Source organism: Kwoniella dendrophila, chromosome 2 (genome assembly GCF_036810415.1).
Source record: "Kwoniella dendrophila CBS 6074 chromosome 2, complete sequence".
Lineage (NCBI taxonomy): Eukaryota > Fungi > Basidiomycota > Tremellomycetes > Tremellales > Cryptococcaceae > Kwoniella > Kwoniella dendrophila.
The window spans coordinates 1,265,492-1,284,013 of NC_089477.1; the positions used below are offsets into that span (position 1 = coordinate 1,265,492).

Genomic DNA, 18,522 nt, shown 5'->3' on the forward strand with positions numbered 1-18,522 from the left:
CATCCTTAAATCAATAGTATACCATTTTCCCAACCTAAATCAAACATGGTCTGTCTCCAATCAACTTTTGAATTTTTGTTTAAATTTGAATTACGTTTTTTCCAGACTTGTTCCATTAATTCTAATGCAGGTCCAGTATTACCAAAAGCTTTTGCTTCAGGACCTAAACAATCAAAACAATTTCTAAAAAAATCTTGTTGACTTAAAGTTTCACAATGACATCCTGCAATTGTTATTGGTAAAACTACAGCTCGATGAATTTGTAAATTTGAATGTTGTATATCTAATCTATTTAATGCTTCCATTGTTTCAACTACAGCTGATGCTATTTCTGGAACTATATAAATATTACAACAATTTAGTAAATTATCACTTAAAAGAGAAAGTTATATCACCAGTTTTTAGCACTCACCTCGTGGAAAAGGTCCATTTATAGTAACAGCCAATAAAACTTTGACTGAACCATGAAAAACATCACTCATTGTTCTTCTCAATTCTGCATCATTTCGTTCTTCTTCTATTGCTGATCTCGATTTTGATGTTATATTTGATGTGGATGATAAAGTATATGATGAATATTCGTTCTGGTGATTTTGAGTATTATCATTTGATGGTATATCTAAATGTGATTCTCTCCAAGCTCTTTCACTTAAAATTTTTTCAATATTCTTTGATCTATCTAATAATTCTTTATATGATAAACATCCTGCAGCTTCTGCTCTATCTTTCCATTCTGATAAAGCTACTGTTTCACATAAAGCGAGTAGCTATTGGGTATATAATGAAATGAGAAGAACAATGTAATGAGTTTAAAATTAGCTTAAGAATTCTGAGTTATATGTATTTTTCATTGTTTCGTTGTTATTAAAGTGAACAAAATGCTCACCGTGGTACTATCACAACCCATTGTTTTATCCATCAATAGAACAGGTTTATTAGGTTGTGATGAAGGTGAATGATCTAAAATTTTTCGATACATTGGTAATAATGTTGAAGCTTGATTTCTAGTTACGGAAGCTATAATATCTGTCCAAACCATATGTTCGATTAAAATACGATATCTTGACCAAGGACTGGGTTTATCATTATTATCGTTCATCTGTTTTGATCTAATAATGAAAACATACTGATTTATCAGCTTTTCTTTTTTTTTTTGGATCAATGTCCGCTAAAATGAAAACCTTGGGGTTTAGAAATCAGAATCGATTGAATAATATTCTTTTTACTCACTTTGAATTTTTCATTGATGGATTCAATTCAGGTGAAGAGTATAAAGCAGCTGATAAACATCTTTGTAAAATTAATAGAATTTCTTTTAGGTGTTTTGATGTACCACCACAGAATAAATGATATGAAACAGCAAATAAAACTGAAACTATAATTTCTTCTGCAGTTAAATCTGAAGGTGAAATGAATCTTAATCTTTCCATCGTTTGTTGATGTGATGTTTTGGCTACTCTAACATCTTTATCGTTATTATTTACTTCTTCTCCTCCTCCTCCTCCTCCTCCTTCTTGTTGATTTGAATATTCATTGAAACCTTCTGCTTCTTCGTCGTCGTCTTCTTCTTCTTCCGACGATATTTCACCTTCAGCGTTGTCATTATCATTATCCCCATTATCTACACTGAAATGATTGACGCGACTAGAGGTATTATTATTTTTACCAATATCGAAATCGCTTTGATCGACTTCTATGATATTAGCCGAGTTTAAATTTCCAGGTTGAGATTCTTGGTCAAATTTATATCTTTTATTCATTGTCGATATCGTCCCACTCCCAACAACGTTCTTCATTCTTGATCTTCCTTTTGACTTTGAAAATGATGCATTTTTTGTTGATAATGAAGGAGGAGAAAAATCTGTAAATTCATTGAATATATTTATTCTACCTTGATTCGTACTTTGATTACGGTTTCGATTACGATTTTGATTTGGATGATACTCATTGTATTGATTATCATCATTTGCTGTGGTAATTATAGCAGCAGCAGAGGAAGAGGAAGAAGTTGAAGGGTGAATTAATCTTTTTTTAGTTTTCAAAGCAACCATATGTAAAGCAGCTAAACTTGAAACAGAAGTTAAAACTTCATTACGTTTTAATGCTAATGGAGCAACTAAATCACCCATTGATATTGAGATTCCCATGACTCTATATTGAATTGGTAAAACAACATTTAGGTAATGATGTAAATAAATCAAATTAGGTGATGTATTGATTATTTCATCATTTAATCCTAAAGGTGATAATCCTGTACTTGGTCTAGGTGAGTTACAGTAGTTATAATTCGTATTGACATTTATAGTCGAATTTTTGGTAGTAGGATTTATAGGTAATGTCGAGGAGAAATCATGATTATTTGAATATTGCATGTAATTTTGGTTTGAATTCTGATTTTGTATGAGTGCTTGATTTTGATTCTGAACTTGATTTTGATAAATGTTGGTATTTGAAAATGCTGATGATGATGACATGTTTGTAAAATTGTTAAATTCGTTATTATCACCAACCAAACCATATTCGTTTGGATTTACATGTGAACCGTTCTGATCTAATACAAATTCGGGTGGCGGTTGAGGACCAAATAACATTCCCCATAACGTATCCATAGTCAAATCATTGACAAAAGGTATATTGGCAGATACGCTATTACTTATATCCGCTGATCCTTCATTAGTTGACATACTCATCATAGCTGGAGGAGGTGGGAATATAGAAGGATCATTAAAAAATCCCGGATACACATCTTCAGTTGTCGTTGTCGTTGTTGCTGTTGTATGTGTAGCTGTTGATCCTGAGTTGAAATATTCATTGGCGTTTGAAATTGATGAGATTGGTTGAGACGTATTTTGTGTGATGATAGTGGGATTATTCACATTACTGAATAAACCTTGATTGTTGATAGCATTCGAATCATTTGTGGATATATTCCATCCAACATTATTATCATTATTATTATCAATATTTTGATGGATATTGATATTAGTGATATTATTATTATTTGTTGTTGAAGAGGAAGAAGAAGAAGAAACGGTAGAACCTAATTCCCAGAAATGTGGAGTTCGAGGTTGTGTACGTGAATAGGATGATCGAGTTTGATTCAACCTTTGAATTGAACCATTATTACCACTCTCCATGAAATTATTTATTGTACTTGTGGATGATTCTTGTTTCTGTTGTTCATCATCATCATCATCATCATCATCAATATCCATAGTTTGTATTTCGATTTCTGGTATTGATTTCCGACTTTGTTCTTGATTTTGAGTTTCACTTTGATTTTGACGTTGTTCAACCACATTGTCGTTACTATCTATTCTAATTATGTTCATCGAAGACGAATGATTCTTGTCCAAATCCGAAGGATTCGTACTTTTGCTTGTACCAGGTATAAATCTTTCATTTTCTGTAATAGAATCATCTTGTCTACCTCTTTTTGATCTTTTGGATAAAACGATTTTTTTGCTATAAATGATAATTTAGATTAATTCCCTTTGGAAATCAGAGCTTTCCGTTGAACTGCACATTATGAATTTTACTTGTAAGTTAAAGAAAACTTTTTAACTCACATATTCTGTTTAGCTTTTTTAGCATTATCATTCTCTCTTAACCACTTTGGTCTTTTAGCTCCATAACCCATACATTCGATTCCTAACCTTGAGCACGTCTCACATATGGGTTTAGCTTCATCGCAACGCTAGTAATACAAATGATTATATAGTGTAAGCTCATTTCTTGCGTTCGTTCATAACAACATATATCATATCTCTTTGATATGCCAGATGGTATCAGAAAAGAAACAAGAATAAAATAAAATATCTCGCTCACCTTTTTTCTCAATCTACAAGTTATACAGCCTGTTTTCCCTCTAGCTGTAGACGTTGTTGTTGAAGTAGTTGACGTCGTTGATTTACCATTTTCTTTATTGTTATTTGTGCCATCATCATCATCGATATCCTGTTTATCTCCTGTACTGGACGTTGATGATTTTGAAGCCGAAGTCGAAGCTGGACCCGATGTTGATGTTGACGTTGGCGTTGACGTTGACGTTGTCGTTGATGTTTGTCCAAATAACGTTTCAATGAATGATGATGGAGATGATGTCAAATCGACCATTCTGTTATTTGTGATTATATGATTATTATGTAGAATGTTTCAAGCGAATTAATGCCATCCCATATAATCTTATCCAGCCAGACCGCGTTTGTTTGGTTCTTCCGTTATGTTATGCTTTACTCGTAAACTCTCGCGCCAAGAAAATGTTTGTTGAAAAGCTCGATGATAATTTGGGAAAGATGTATTTTATTGGTGAATACTGTTGCTTTGAGGGATAGATTCAAAAATATATTACTTGTCTTTTTGGGATAAAAGTAGATTTGAGTTATGAAGATGATGATCAAAGTACAGTATATTTATTGCATCTGCATTTGGAGATCAAGTAGCTCCGACGACCGAGGATAACGAGCTAATATATAACAATATTCCGCATGGAGCGACAAACCAATGTATGGTCTTTTACTGTAACACCAATTGTCCAAAATAACACTTGTAGAATGATTACAATACTCAGATATCGAATAATCAGTATTGAATAATCGAAGAAAAGTCAGTCGTAATTTCTGAGGTAATAATCAGATAATAGAAAAGACAACAAATAAAACACCTTTTTACAACATACTCATATCTTTGAATCCTGTCTGTTCGGATAGGGCAAATGAGCCGAACAGTAGTATGAGTTCAGGGATTTCCCCTTCGCTTGTGCTGGCAAGGTAACTTAGGAAGCAGGATTTTTGCTTGGCATTCGATGATCTTCTTAGTCATTGGAATTCTCAATTAAACCATTGGGCGGCAAGAGACGACTCTTAACGATTTGACAGCTCAGAATGTCTAAAATCCCTACTATAGTTGTTGTGGACACTATGTTATATAAAGAGTAAACACTCAGGGAGAAAAGCAAATTCGCATATCATTTGTTCAATAAATGCATTTTAAATGTTTTTTAGTGATGATGATGATTACTATTTTAATGGTTTTTTTTGTTTATAAGCCAAAAAAAAATCCAACTTCTAGCATTCTCTTGCTCAACCAAATTAAGCTTTGGTTTCTTCAGCTTTAGCTTCACCGTTTGCACCCTTGTTCTTGTTCTTTTTCTTTGGTGCTCGGAGTGGTTGAGTGATTAAAGTAGCTAATGCTTCATCTGTAATTTTCTTTTCGGTTGATAATTTATCAGCTGAGTACCATACCGGTTGAGGTGATAATAGTAATGGACCAGCGGGAAGTAAGGCGACTAGAAGAAATTCGAAAGTCATGGTAAGCACATTTATATCAAAACATTGAGTGGAACGTTATCGTGAACATTTATGCTCATAGTCATAAGATGGTATCAAAACTTACTGGTGAAGAAGAATTCAGCTACTAAAGTACCAGCAGCAGTTTGAACAATATCGTAAGGCTTAAGAAGACCTGATGATGGCAAAGAAGGGAATTATCAGTTACAAGCGCTAGCCTTTCGACCCATAAATATATATAATTTTACTTACCGTGAGCAACAGCTTCTTGTACACCCATTCGTGCTCTCTTCTCATCATCAAGAGCTCTCAATGTGAATGGGAAAGCACCGGCTTTCTTTTGGATTTCTGAGAAAACAGCTCTTGAGGTTTTCATCTTAAGTTGGTAGTTTATATCGGCTTTTTTGTAAATTGAAGTTCTTGATGGATCTGCTTTAGCCTATGAAGTTGGGTGAACATAGATACAGGCCATTAGCTGTACAGCACTTTCACCAAAGCAGTAACGCGCCGGTTTGCTGATATTTGGGTTATATCAGCAAGAGTGGAAAACTCACTTTACCGTTTGAACCAGTAACGACTAAAATATCTACACCGTAAACTTCACCTTCTTCAAAAGTAATTGATTCATGATCTCTCTTTAATTCAGGTGTAGGATTTAATAAAATTCTTTTTTTACCATCTGTAACATTTTTTTCATGTTGACAAGATAACATTCCTTCTACACCAACACAACCATAATCTTTTGAAACTTTTTCAACTACTTCTGTAACATCCCAATTTTTATTTCCAACTTTAATTGTTCTCATTGCTGCTTGTGCTGCATCATAAGCAGCTTTAACTACATCAGAAGCTAATCCTTCAACTTTTGAACCGAGAACAACAGTTTCAGCATGTGTAACTGCATATCCATCTAATTGAATACCAAGCATAATTTTAACTACATCTCCATCTTTTAAAGTTATTTCAGCATCAGTATCTAATGGTGATACGTGTGATACAACATTGTTAACTGAAATCGAAGTTGGGAAAGCGGAACCTATCGAAAAAGAACAAAGGAAACAAGTAGAAAGTCAGCATTAAAGAAGCGAAGATTATTCGTGATCCCAGATTGGCTGCTCCTCTTGAACAATCTATCCTCATATCTACCACCTTGTTCTAAATCGCTTCCATAGCTCACATGGGCTGTCCAAATCAGTGCTACTGGAATCCGTAAGACTCACCTTTTGGGATTTTGACACCGTTCTTAGCTTTGTTCCAAAGAGGGGCAACAGTATCGTTGACGAGTTTGTCACCTCTGATTTCGGTCAAGTTGATGGTCAGTATAATCTTTTACCCAAGTCACACGACGTATCCACAGATTTAACTCACTCGATACAAAGATCTAAGACTTTCTTTCCGGATGTAATGGATGGAATGAATTTCTTTAATACTTCTCCAAGAGCTTGACCAGCTGTTGTGTATTTTGTGAGGCTAGATAGTTCAATGATTCAATTTAGTTATTATAATTTGAATCGATGGTTTTCTAAATTATCGAGGATTAAACAGATATACGCTTAGCTAAAAACTCACATATCATTATTTAAACCTTTTTCCTCGACTTTTTTCTCCTCTTCAACAGGTACAACTTTTTTCAAATCTACTTGAGCTTCAGCCATTTTGATATATATCTATATCTATTAAGAATGATAAATTTGTGTAATACAGGTCCAGATATCTCTATAACAAAGGTTAATTATAGCTTCAATAAGTACAACTTTGGTCGCATACCTTTGCATCTTCCATCTTCCATCTTCCATTGTACGAGTACGTCATGAAATCTCACAAACTGAAAATATCCCATCGGGTACAGCCAAAATTCTCAACTCAGATCAAAGTCCGCTAACTCCGCCACGTGATGACCACACTTTATGAGCCAAGCATTTCTGTCATCATCATTTGTGCCTGTGTGTTTACACGTTTACACTACGCAATTATATTATTATATTTTATATCACTACTGCAAAATCGTCTATCTGCTTGTACCAGTAGATCCTGCTTCAGTCTACCTTGATAAGTAGTAGTGTGATGCTTCATCAGAGTGCACGATTCCTGTGATCATCATGATGTGTTCGTCGGTTCACCAGCCTACAAATGATGAACATGAATGAAGTAGCTAGTACGGTCTGCTCAAATGAGCTGAGGGCTATATCGTCAAAGGGCCCGAAGTAACCCGACTAAAAATTAGACGCTTTTGGAGATAAGAGATTTACAGGTTATACGCCTCTACATGGATAATAATCGGTGCACTCTTCACAGCTATGTGCAAATTGTCGCCTGCTCATTTCATGCATGTCGCGCTTATCTTACTATAAACCAATCATATACTGTATTGGTGATCATAATATACATATATATAACAGGCAGATCACTACATCATGTGATAAACACCTTTTCCCAAAGTTACAAATAAAAAGCCTCTAAAGCGCTAAATCTGAGAACCGATTACCGGGCGTTTCCGTATGAGTACTGTAACAACCCCCTCTCGGAATACACAGAATACTACTCTCTCTTTCCCTCACACAACCTTCTCCTATTAGGTTTCTACTCTACAGCTGAAGAATGACCAACTGTTATCAGGTGACTATGGGTATCAAGCTTATCTTCAAGTGGAGTACTCTGTAGGAGGATATAGGACGTCGTCAATCCATTCTCGTTAAACTCGATAAGATCAGGCTTACATTGATGAAATCGGTCCCCGATCTTGAGATTAGCCAACTCAATTAACGCTTTACCATCATGAATTGAACATGCCATACTCTATGGTGGAAATAGATAAGGAACGTATCGATCTAGGTATTCACGTAAAGTATAAATAATATGACCTGATGTTTTCTCACCGTTTAAAACGATTTCATCAGGGATCGACATACCTTTCCTTACCAAATCAATTTAAGGATAAAATGACTAATAACTCGGTTATAACTGGTCAAGAAGAAATCGATGGTCATAATAATGTCAATGTCGATACTACTCATCATTCCCAATACGATGATGAATCAGTTCGACATCAACAACAACATCAACCACCTAAATTATACGATGAAGAGATTCAAGTAGAAAAAGATTCACATTTTCCTCAAGATAAACATTCAAATCATGGTGAAATGGTTGAAGAAGTAGCAATTGGAGAATTTTCTGATTATGGAAGATCAAATCGTATTATCCAAGTACCTTTTGGTATTGGACCTAATGAAGAATCAATGACTGTAGGAGATACTTTACATGAAGTTAAAGCTGTTGCTATTGAAACTGATGATCCTGAAGAATTATGTGAAACTGTCAGATCATATGTTTTAGGTACTATCGTAGCTACAGTTGGTGTAGCATTAAATGTTTGGTTTGGTGCTAGACAACCTGGTATTTACATTTCACCTTTTTTAGCACAATTATTATCACATCCAATTGGTGTTGGATTATCAAAATTATTACCTACTAAAAAATTTAAAGTTCCATTTATGAAAAATAAAGAATGGAGTTTAAATTCTGGACCATGGACAATGAAAGAACATTGTATTGTCGTTTTAATGTCAACAGTTTGTTTACCAACTGCAACTGCTTTAGATGTTATAATTGCAATTAGACAACCAACATATTTTAATGATTTTGAAATGGGTAATAATAAAGGTTTTCAAATTTTAGTTGTTTTATCAACTCAATTTTTAGGTTTAGGTTTCGCTGGTTTCGCAAGAGATTTTTTAGTTTATCCTTTAGAAATGACTTGGCCATTAAATTTAGCAAAAATTTCATTATTTAACGCTTTACATAGAAGAAAAGTTAATAAAGATGGTTTAGTAGTTAAATCAACTATAGTTGATCAAACTCCAAATGATAATGAAGATCATGATCCTCCAGTAAACGGTTGGAAAATATCAATGTTCAAATTTTGTTTATATGCAACTTTGGGTTCTTTCGTTTGGTTCTTCTTCACTGCTTTCATCTTCCCAGCATTGACTTATTTCAATTGGCCAACTTGGATCAATCCAACAAATAAAAAATTAGCTATTATCATGGGTTCAGTCACCGGTCTTGTAAGTCTGCTATGTGATTCTCTTGAGCTAAAGGTATCGCTGACATCCACTGATCATTTCCGGCACAGGGTCTCAATCCTTTACCTACTTTCGATTGGATATACATCAGTGGTGCAGGTCTGACACCTTTAATCACACCTTGGTGGGCAACTTTATCCACATTCAGTGAGTTGGTACGCCTACCCTTTTGCGAAGGAAAGCTAATCTCCATATATCAGTTGGTGCTTGTATCGGATATCTCATTATCGTTGCTGTCTATTTCTCCAACACCTGGTACAGTGCATACCTCGTGCCCAACTCAAATCAAGCTTTCGACAGATCTGGTGCCTATTACAATGTCACAGCTGTTCTCAGTCCCGATAGGACTTTAGACGTCGAGGCATACAGAGCATATTCTCCGTAAGTTCTGTTTGGGCAGTAGTATCGTACTTTTACTAATATCTAATACTTTTAGCCTTTACTTTGGTGCCGGTTACAATATCGTAATTACAGCTTATTTCGCTTCGTATTCTGCTATCCTCACTTATGCTTTACTCAATCACTGGAAAGACCTTAAAAGAGGATACAGGATTGGAATGAAGAGAATGGCAACTGTGTTTTCCAGAAAATCAAAATCAAATGTGAATGCTGAAAACACCGTTCATCATTATCCTGAATATGATATACATTATGCTTTAATGACAAGATACAAAGAAGTTCCGCAATGGTGGTTTTTAGTTATTATGCTCGTTTCTTTAGTATTAGGTATTATTATGTGTGAAGCTTATGATACGACTATGCCAGTTTGGGGTATATTCGTTTGTATTGCCATGTGTGCAATTTTCCTTATTCCAACAGGTATTATACAAGCCATTTCAGTGAGTATATGACAAGCCCACAATTACAAAATATCCATTTTCTGTGTGAATCATTAACTAATGACAATTTTTTTGACTTGTTAGAACATGCAAATGTCATTAGTCATTCTAGCGGAAATAATACCCGGAATAGCTATACCTGGTCGACCATACGCCAATATGATCTTCAAGTTATATGGATGGGTTTCTCTATTGATGGCTTTACTATACATTCTAGATCAAAAATTAGCACATTATTTACATTTACCACCACGAGCAACATTTAGAGCACAAATGTGGGGTTGCACCATCAGTTCTTTCATTTCCATCGCTGTGATCAATTGGCAATTCAAAGCTATACCTGATTTATGTGTTCCTGGTCAAAAAGATTTGATGACATGCCCTTATTATGTGAGTAAAACGTTCTTCTCGAGCAGAAGATCACTGATCCTAATACTTGATCAAATAGACCACATTCTATTCATCTGCTCTGTTATTCGGAGTGGTTGGTCCACAAAGAATGTATGGTAGTTTAGGTCTATATAAATATACCTTATTCGGCTTTTTAGCAGGTGCTGTATTAGTAGCTTTAGCTTGGGCAGCTAAAAGAAGATGGCCTAACAAGTTGACAAGAAGTAAGCGTGTCTTCATAAGTATCGTGAGAAACTTCTTTTGCTGATGTTGCTTTGCTTACAGATATCAACGTACCTGTGATCATCTTTGGTGTAATGTACTTTGCGCCATATAATCTATCTTTCGTTTGGGCAGGTGTACCATTAGCTTGGTTTTTCATGTCATACGTTTACAAAAGGTTCCCTGCATGGTGGAATAAATATTGTTATGTCTTGTCAATTGGTTTGACTGTTGGCGCAGCTGTAGCTGGTGTAATTCAATTCTTCTGTATAACTTATCCAGGTGGTAAAATGCCTATTTGGTGGGGTAATACTGTGACTTATGCTGGTAAGTATTTTACATCAATAATGATTCCGATCCTCTTCATCATCAACTCCTGATCCACTGCTTTCGATAACCTTAACGAGATGACTGTCGGCTAATATCCATAACGATTTGTAGGTTGCGATGGGTTAGGTTGTCCGCTGAAAGATATGCCAGAAAAAGGATATTTCGGTCCTGGCGTGAGTTATTTTTCCATTTTCGTGTGCCTCATGAACTTTGAGCTGATGAGATACTCTTTCCTAGCCTGGTGAATATTTGTAAAGGGCTCGACCGACGACATCGTCTATCAGTCATATTGTAGATCTGTAGGCCAAGTTGCCAAATTTCGCTAGTATTTGGCTTGGTTCAATTTGAAAAGGATTTTTGTGGGGTTTTGACGGATTTAGTTTCGAGTCGGTATGATGTTCTTACCGTGTTGTAGAGTTTATTTTTTTCGAGTGAATTTAGATTGATGATCGGATATTAAGTAGATAGTGATACTCACATAATCTTGTATATGGAATGTTAACAATGAATTGTTTCCTAGTCTTGTATTGTAGTTCTACAGTACATATTTACTCGTATGATTTGCTAAAAGTAAGCGTATCTAGCTATGAAGACATACCGACGATGAAAGATAATTTCTCCGCTTTATCCGAATGGGATTCTTCTCACCGGTCATGTCGGCACCGATACACGGGTTAAGATTAGTCTATTTCGGCATATCTTCAATGCGAGAAGCTCAAAGTTACTACTGATATACTTTGACCGAATTTTTTCTTACATACAACATAAATATATACTACAATCTGAGGTTCGCTCTCTTATATTCAGATTTCTCAATCTTCCTGTTCTAGAAACAAGCATAACAAATATACATCAATATCAAAAATGACTACTACTACTCAAGTAACACCTGTTAATTCAGCTCCATTGTTCGATTATCGTACTTACGAAATCAAAGAAGAAAATGTTGATGATTTAGTTGAAAGAATTACAACTGCTTTAGTGAACCTTGAGGATAAAGAGGGGATACATAAATATACTAGTGAGTAGGGTAATATCGTCAATTAGTAGTTATCACATGCTAATGAGATGATGTTTCATTAATAGTTGATGATGGAAGAGTTATCGACAGTACAAGGTGAGATTCGTCAGACGGGTCATAGGATCTGCTTTTTTGCAATTACATGATCTGACAATAGGATGATTTACTTTTAAATAGTTGGAATTTCTGGGAATGGCAACAAGCCATAGGTTTATATGGATTATTTAACGTGAGTTACATGATTATATACATTACAATTGACAACACAAGCTAGAAAAAAGTCCTAACGCTTAGTATGCGAATGATGTATATTCAGTATTACAACCTTAAAACAACGCACGATTCGAATTCACCTGAAGGTAAAAGAACATTAAAAATAATTAAAGATTGGTATACAGCTAGAGCTGAGGAAGGAGGTACAACGAAAAATATAAATAGTATGGCAGTCTTACTTACTTTAGCTTCATTAATGGAATTAGAATATCAAAGAGGTGGTATTTTCACTTCAGAAGAAAAAGTTTTGTATGAAAATTGGATTGATGAGTGGGCTGAATGGGCTTATAATGATTGTCCAAGTGAGTCAAACCAATTCTAATGTTTAGATGATTCTCGCTAAATGTATTACTGATTAACACTTTATACTAAATATAGAAACGGAACAAGGTATATTCCAACACAGTAAGTGAAACTATTTCAGCAATTTTTGGACTCCTCTTGAAAATTTATATCTACTGATAATTGCAAACTTTATAGTAACTTTTGGACTTGAAAACAAAAATCAAGCATGGGATGATACCTTGATGATGACTGGTTAGTTGAGCGTACTCACTCCAATGGCTATGGCGAAATTCTTCACAAACTGATTGACTGGTTTACTTATAAAACGTACAGTCTTACCTCTCGCCAAAATTGGAAAACTATTAAATAGACCTCATTATATAGAAGAAGGTAAGTTATGATAAGGTCTGACATATACCGTAGGGATGAAAACTGATTCAGTTTTTACTTGTCCAATCAGCCAAATATCAATTCATCCAACATTCTCAATATTTGATGGATGCTACTACTGGGTTGTGGAATCATGGTTATGAATTCGATGGTCAAGGTGGTGGACATGAATGGGGACATATAGCTTGGGCTCGAGGTAATTGCTGGGTATGTGTGTCAAGCCCTCAACGAAAAAGGTATACCATGTTTAACCGAATAAACTATTTCCTTCTTTAGATTACCATAGCTATTCCTATATTCCTTGATCTTGTCCAACTTACACCTAAAGATCCAGTATACAGAACACTTGTTTCGGTATTACATCGACAAATCGATACTTTAGTCAAACTACAAGATGAGAAAACTGGATTGTGGCGTACTTTGTTATTAGATGATTCAAGTTATGTCGAGACTAGTGCGAGTGCAGGTTTCGTTGCAGGAATGTTCATTGGTATGAGAACGGTAAATATCCGCTTGTAACATTTATCTGGTTAAGACAAAGATGATTTGATCAATGAGCTGATCACAGTTGAACTCTTCATTATCAAAGGGCTTACTTGACGAATCGAAGTATCTTAATACAGCATTATCAGGATTAAAGGCATGTATTGCACAAGTTAAACCTAATGGTGAAGTTGGAAATGTATCAAAAGGTACACCAGTTAGTAAAGATCCAAATTTCTATAAAGATATGCCAATTATGATTGTTGGTTTTGGTCAATCTTTACCTATTATGGCTTTAGGTGAATGGTTAAGATATGAGAAATCAAAAGGGAATAAATAAGTTATGTATATACCTCGTTGAACATCTCTTTAACGTCATCTCACTTTGGAAGTATATACGATGATATAACGTGTACAAGTAGGAGAATGTAGATTAGTCGAGGTCTTAACAATATCATCGTTTGGAATGAACATCTGAAATCATCTGCATCTGCATTACCGTCCAAAATCATCTTCATTGCAACTGCTGCCTTTTGAGCCTTATCTTAATGTGTGGTCAATGGCCGAGGGCGCATCGGTGCAACAGATGCCCGAATTCTTACGATAACGATGACGCTTATCATCAACATTTTAAAATTAGAATTATTTTTGACCAATACCTTTTAGCTTACCTTGTATTCTGACTGCTTTATCATATATCCATACCCGGGTATAAACTTAGAGCACTATACTTATATGAACATAAACAGGGATGGGGAAAAGCGTTCATTTAGTGATTCTTATACATGGACTATGGGGTAAGTCATCATCTTGCCTAACATTGTATTGAACGATATACTAATATATCAAGTGCCCATTATTGATGATACTATTTTTCAGGCTCACCGGCACATCTAGCAGTAGCCAAAGAAGAGCTTGAAAAAGCTTGGAATGGGGATAAAGTATCCCAAGATGTATCTGGCCCATCAGAAGATCCTACGATAACAGCTGAGCTGAGTGGGTCTAACAGTACAAAGGAAGGAGACGAAGAATTAGTGATTATGATTGCGGGTGGTATGACAAGTCAATTGACTTATGATGGTATAGATGTTTGTGCAAGTAGAGTAGCATATGAAGTAAGTTCTGCTTCTACTGTATATATCTATCGTTGAATTTAGCCTGATATACGTATTTGCTGAAGTAAATTAGCTGACATAAGCAATCATCATTAGGTAGATGGAAAGATAAAAGAGTTAGAAGGGAATGGAAAATCAGTTGATAAATTCAGCTTGGTAAGCTTACATGAGTTCTGTGCTTCCTGATGGACTTGAGCTCACCAACCATTTTTTTGTTAGATGGGATACTCGTTAGGTGGATGTAAGTATAGTTCGTTAGCTTCATCTTCTCACATGTTGAAACTTGAATTATGGTCATAGTGGTAGCAAGATACCTTGTTGGATTATTACATTCGCGTCAACCTTCTTTCTTCGATAAACATCATCCTATTTCATTCTCAACTGTTTCTACTCCTGTAAGTTATGCTATGAGAGTCCGCTTGTATGTGACTTGGACGATTAAGCTGATATCATGTGTTTTGCATATTTAGCACTATGGTATACCGAAGTATAGTAAGTATTGAAAAGGGACTATTAAACGACTGCGATATCAGAAATTTCGAAACTGATGTGTTTCACATATCGTAGATACCCTTTTATCCAGAATCTTATGTTATTTAGGTGCAAGGGTGATGTCAAGATCAGGTGAACAGTTATGGGTTGCAGATAATTATTGGGATGAAGATCAACGGCCCTTATTGGAAATTATGGCTGATCCTAGTGAGTGAAAGTTTTTCTGATTGTTGTCTTCTTGAGTTGATTGAAAGGAAGCTTGTAACTAAAAATAATAAATTAGGAGGAGTATTTTATCAAGGATTAGAGCGGTTTGATAAATTAGAGATATATGCAAGCGCGTAAGTTAACATTTCATTCCATATACAAACTTTACCTTCCTATTGATATCTATCTTTACATACAGAGTCAATGACCACTCTGTTCCATATCCGACGGCAGCGATAGAACCTACAGATCACTTTGCACAATGGGAAGAACGTAAAATATCCGTTGAGTCGGATGAGGATGGTATCATACACTCTTGGCGAATCAATGACGATGATCAAGGGAAAAAAACAAAGCAGATCAGAAAAAAGGGTTCTTGGTTCAAGCTTGGTACTTTACCGCCTGTATTACGGTATAGATCTCCATTCAACTTTGTAAGCTGAAGAATCCTTGATTGATGAAGCACAGCTAATGAATAGTCAATCGAATTGTAGATCATCCTCCTGTTGTTCCCTATCATGTTACCGATTATCGTCATTCTTATGTAAGTCTACCACTAAGCGAAATATCATGCACCATTTGGATTTGCGGTCCTCATGAGATCCGTCATTAATGTTCTTCAACTTTTTTGGCAGATTGACAAGACAATCGCTTGATACACGTCGATCGAAAAAAAGATTACAGCAATTATCCCAAACGTCAACTTCTGCAGATTCAGAAACATACTCATCGGCTATACCACATTCAGGTGGACTATCAATTCAAGCGTTAAGAGAAGGTATAAGAAGGATAGAAAGATCTTTGGAGGAAGATATAGCTGAGAATTTCGAAATTGATTCACCTTCCATTTTTAAGTCTGAACATCATCATCGACAACATGATGATAACCATCACAAAAGGACAAAGGAGAATCCCGATTCTGATCTAAAAATAGAATTAAAAGATTCACAATTAAGAATGTGTTTATGGTTAAACAAGCTACCCATCAAGAAGACTCTGACTTGGTGGCCTGAAGTTACGAACGCTCATGCTGTTGCTATCGTGAGAGATCCCAAACAGTTTCCCTTACATGAAAGAGGTAGAGGTTTGATCAAATTATGGGCTAAGAACACTTTAAGTAAATAAAATATGTTAATTGGTAGCTATCACTGCAAGAAATTGGTCTTACGCTTGGAAATAAGGATACATAGATTTACTGTACTCAACGAAATTTAACGTTTAACATTCGATGCTTTTCAACAACACAATATTAGATAATTTACAGTATACAGAGTAGAATTGATTCGTGTAATATAATATGATGTATATATGAATCAAGATACAACTAGATTCGATGGCTTGGCTATAGTAAGAGACAAAAGAAAGATCGGTTATGCTGTGCCACTCCAAAAACTAAATCACTGTCAACCCATATATCTCTAGCGATTTCTGCTAAACGAACCGAACCATTCATCTGCTCTTGTTGATTCAGGTTTCGAGTGTGATCGTTTTTGTCTAGCTTCGAACACTGACAAATGACTCACGTAGATTAGCTCTATTGATATATCACCATCACCATCTGAACATATGGCATTTCAACTCACTCATTCGTCTGGTCTCTTCATGCAGCTTCATCGAAGAACTCGATCGTTTGCGCTGTAAGAGTTTTTCCATTTCTGGAATGCGATTAAATATAGTAAACGAATGGTCAGATCAGCGTAGTCGTGGTATTGGCTTCTAGCTGAGGGGTATGCTAAGCAAAACTAACCTTTCCAAGGTGACGGTGGACTCTCGCTGAGATCTCGCTGGACAAGATCGTTTAGAAGAAGTCAGCTTTCGGCCTCTGATATATATTGGAGAGGAAGCTTGTAGTGCACTGTAACATACCTTCTCTTCCAAAGCTTCTACAGCTTTTTTCACTCTGCCAACCGCCCAATTTTCCTCTATTTTACGATCACCGATATTCAGACTTGACCTCATCAGCAGATCATTAGACTTTACAGCTCGAATAGGCTCGAAACTTCTTCCAGAAGGATAAAAAGTTGGTGTAGGTTCGATTTTATTGGGTTTTCGCCTGGTTTTATCTAGAAATCCAGTTGATCTTGATAGTTTACTGTTCTCAGGAGTGGGACTTTTTGGTCTTTGTGGCTGTAAAGGTATATTATCAAGAACGAGAGAATCTGATCTTGATATAGATAAAGGAGGTAGATTCCAACTTGTCAATACTTCATCAAACAAGTTATCTTGTCCCACTTCAAACGAGTTTTCAGGTTCAGGTAAAAATGGTGAATCATATTCAGGATATTCCATCGTCTCCTCCAATGATGATGTTGTAGAAGAAGGATTGGACGGAGGGATGTCACCAAAATTCGGTGTAGGGGGAGTGGCGATGTTATTCTATTGTACGAGGAACCCAGCATGAGTATTCAATCTTTAGTTACAGGGGTACAGTAGCTTACTTCTTTCAGCATATAAGACACTTGATTCAACGGCCCCGATGTACTAGTTTGCCGATTCACCCTTAATGGCTTCCACTCCTCCACTTCGGAAATAGATTTCGGTGTGGTGGACTTGATAAGGGATTCGAAAGATTCATTTAAGAAGAATGAGGGGACTGGTTGGCGTCTTCCTTGACACCTTGGAGTGACGGTATTGACTTGTGAAGACAATTTGGGTGAACGTCTTCTTGTTGGACTGTCGGGATCATGGATCTGCCTAAAGTCGGTCTTGGGAATATTCGCTATTTCAGTCATATCTCCGTATCTGTGTGAGCTGGACGTGGTATTCAACGGCATCTCGTAGAGTGATATTGCTTGACGAGCTGGGTTCGCCTGTGAGTTATATAGAAGAATCGATTCCATTTGATCAAGGTGGATTGATGCAGGTCGGCGGGTGAGAGAATGAGATTGATCGATGGAGGATTGACGAGATCTAAGTGGAATAGGCGGTACAGCTGTCGAAAGTACCCTAAATCATTAGCTTTGGGTAATAATTACAATTGAAACTATCTCAAGTTGTAAAGCTGTTCAAGAGCTTACGGCTTCTTCTCCACCTCTCACCATTCTTAGCCACATTATCGGTACGTGAATGATCTTTGAGAGGTGCCATAATCGGTCCAGTCAA

General features: G+C 35.9%; 6 protein-coding genes across 6 annotated transcripts; 3 read left to right on the plus strand and 3 right to left on the minus strand.

Moving 5' to 3' along the window:
- Nucleotides 1–5: 5 nt before the first annotated feature.
- Nucleotides 6–4,116, minus strand: L201_001882 (uncharacterized protein; the record flags this gene model as incomplete). The annotated part of the gene is made up of 7 exons (XM_066217666.1): nt 6–337; nt 413–767; nt 887–1,109; nt 1,231–2,262; nt 2,473–3,465; nt 3,570–3,697; nt 3,829–4,116. 7 exons carry the CDS (start codon nt 4,114–4,116, stop codon nt 6–8), a joined length of 3,351 nt encoding a protein of 1,116 aa, XP_066073763.1.
- A 974-nt stretch (nt 4,117–5,090) lies between these two features.
- L201_001883 (DNA-binding protein, 42 kDa) lies at nt 5,091–6,943 on the minus strand (the record flags this gene model as incomplete). The annotated part of the gene is made up of 7 exons (XM_066217667.1): nt 5,091–5,287; nt 5,395–5,463; nt 5,541–5,727; nt 5,843–6,324; nt 6,509–6,582; nt 6,657–6,758; nt 6,858–6,943. The coding sequence occupies 7 exons, from the start codon at nt 6,941–6,943 to the stop codon at nt 5,091–5,093; spliced, it is 1,197 nt and encodes a 398-aa protein (XP_066073764.1).
- A 1,284-nt stretch (nt 6,944–8,227) lies between these two features.
- On the plus strand, nt 8,228–11,409 carry L201_001884 (OPT family small oligopeptide transporter; the record flags this gene model as incomplete). Its single annotated transcript, XM_066217668.1, has 9 exons — nt 8,228–9,355; nt 9,424–9,520; nt 9,574–9,754; nt 9,810–10,212; nt 10,297–10,602; nt 10,661–10,826; nt 10,888–11,151; nt 11,266–11,327; nt 11,392–11,409. The coding sequence occupies 9 exons, from the start codon at nt 8,228–8,230 to the stop codon at nt 11,407–11,409; spliced, it is 2,625 nt and encodes an 874-aa protein (XP_066073765.1).
- A 609-nt stretch (nt 11,410–12,018) lies between these two features.
- On the plus strand, nt 12,019–13,946 carry L201_001885 (uncharacterized protein; the record flags this gene model as incomplete). The annotated part of the gene is made up of 10 exons (XM_066217669.1): nt 12,019–12,175; nt 12,241–12,271; nt 12,353–12,404; nt 12,492–12,750; nt 12,827–12,853; nt 12,929–12,985; nt 13,067–13,123; nt 13,194–13,330; nt 13,400–13,624; nt 13,713–13,946. The coding sequence occupies 10 exons, from the start codon at nt 12,019–12,021 to the stop codon at nt 13,944–13,946; spliced, it is 1,236 nt and encodes a 411-aa protein (XP_066073766.1).
- Nucleotides 13,947–14,357: 411 nt separating this feature from the next.
- L201_001886 (uncharacterized protein) lies at nt 14,358–16,545 on the plus strand (the record flags this gene model as incomplete). The annotated part of the gene is made up of 11 exons (XM_066217670.1): nt 14,358–14,403; nt 14,486–14,721; nt 14,818–14,877; nt 14,941–14,962; nt 15,022–15,116; nt 15,192–15,213; nt 15,289–15,420; nt 15,497–15,554; nt 15,620–15,854; nt 15,915–15,964; nt 16,056–16,545. 11 exons carry the CDS (start codon nt 14,358–14,360, stop codon nt 16,543–16,545), a joined length of 1,446 nt encoding a protein of 481 aa, XP_066073767.1.
- Nucleotides 16,546–16,838: 293 nt separating this feature from the next.
- On the minus strand, nt 16,839–18,507 carry L201_001887 (uncharacterized protein; the record flags this gene model as incomplete). Its single annotated transcript, XM_066217671.1, has 6 exons — nt 16,839–16,927; nt 17,004–17,075; nt 17,168–17,204; nt 17,287–17,796; nt 17,859–18,352; nt 18,438–18,507. The coding sequence occupies 6 exons, from the start codon at nt 18,505–18,507 to the stop codon at nt 16,839–16,841; spliced, it is 1,272 nt and encodes a 423-aa protein (XP_066073768.1).
- Between the last annotated feature and the right edge of the window lie 15 nt (nt 18,508–18,522).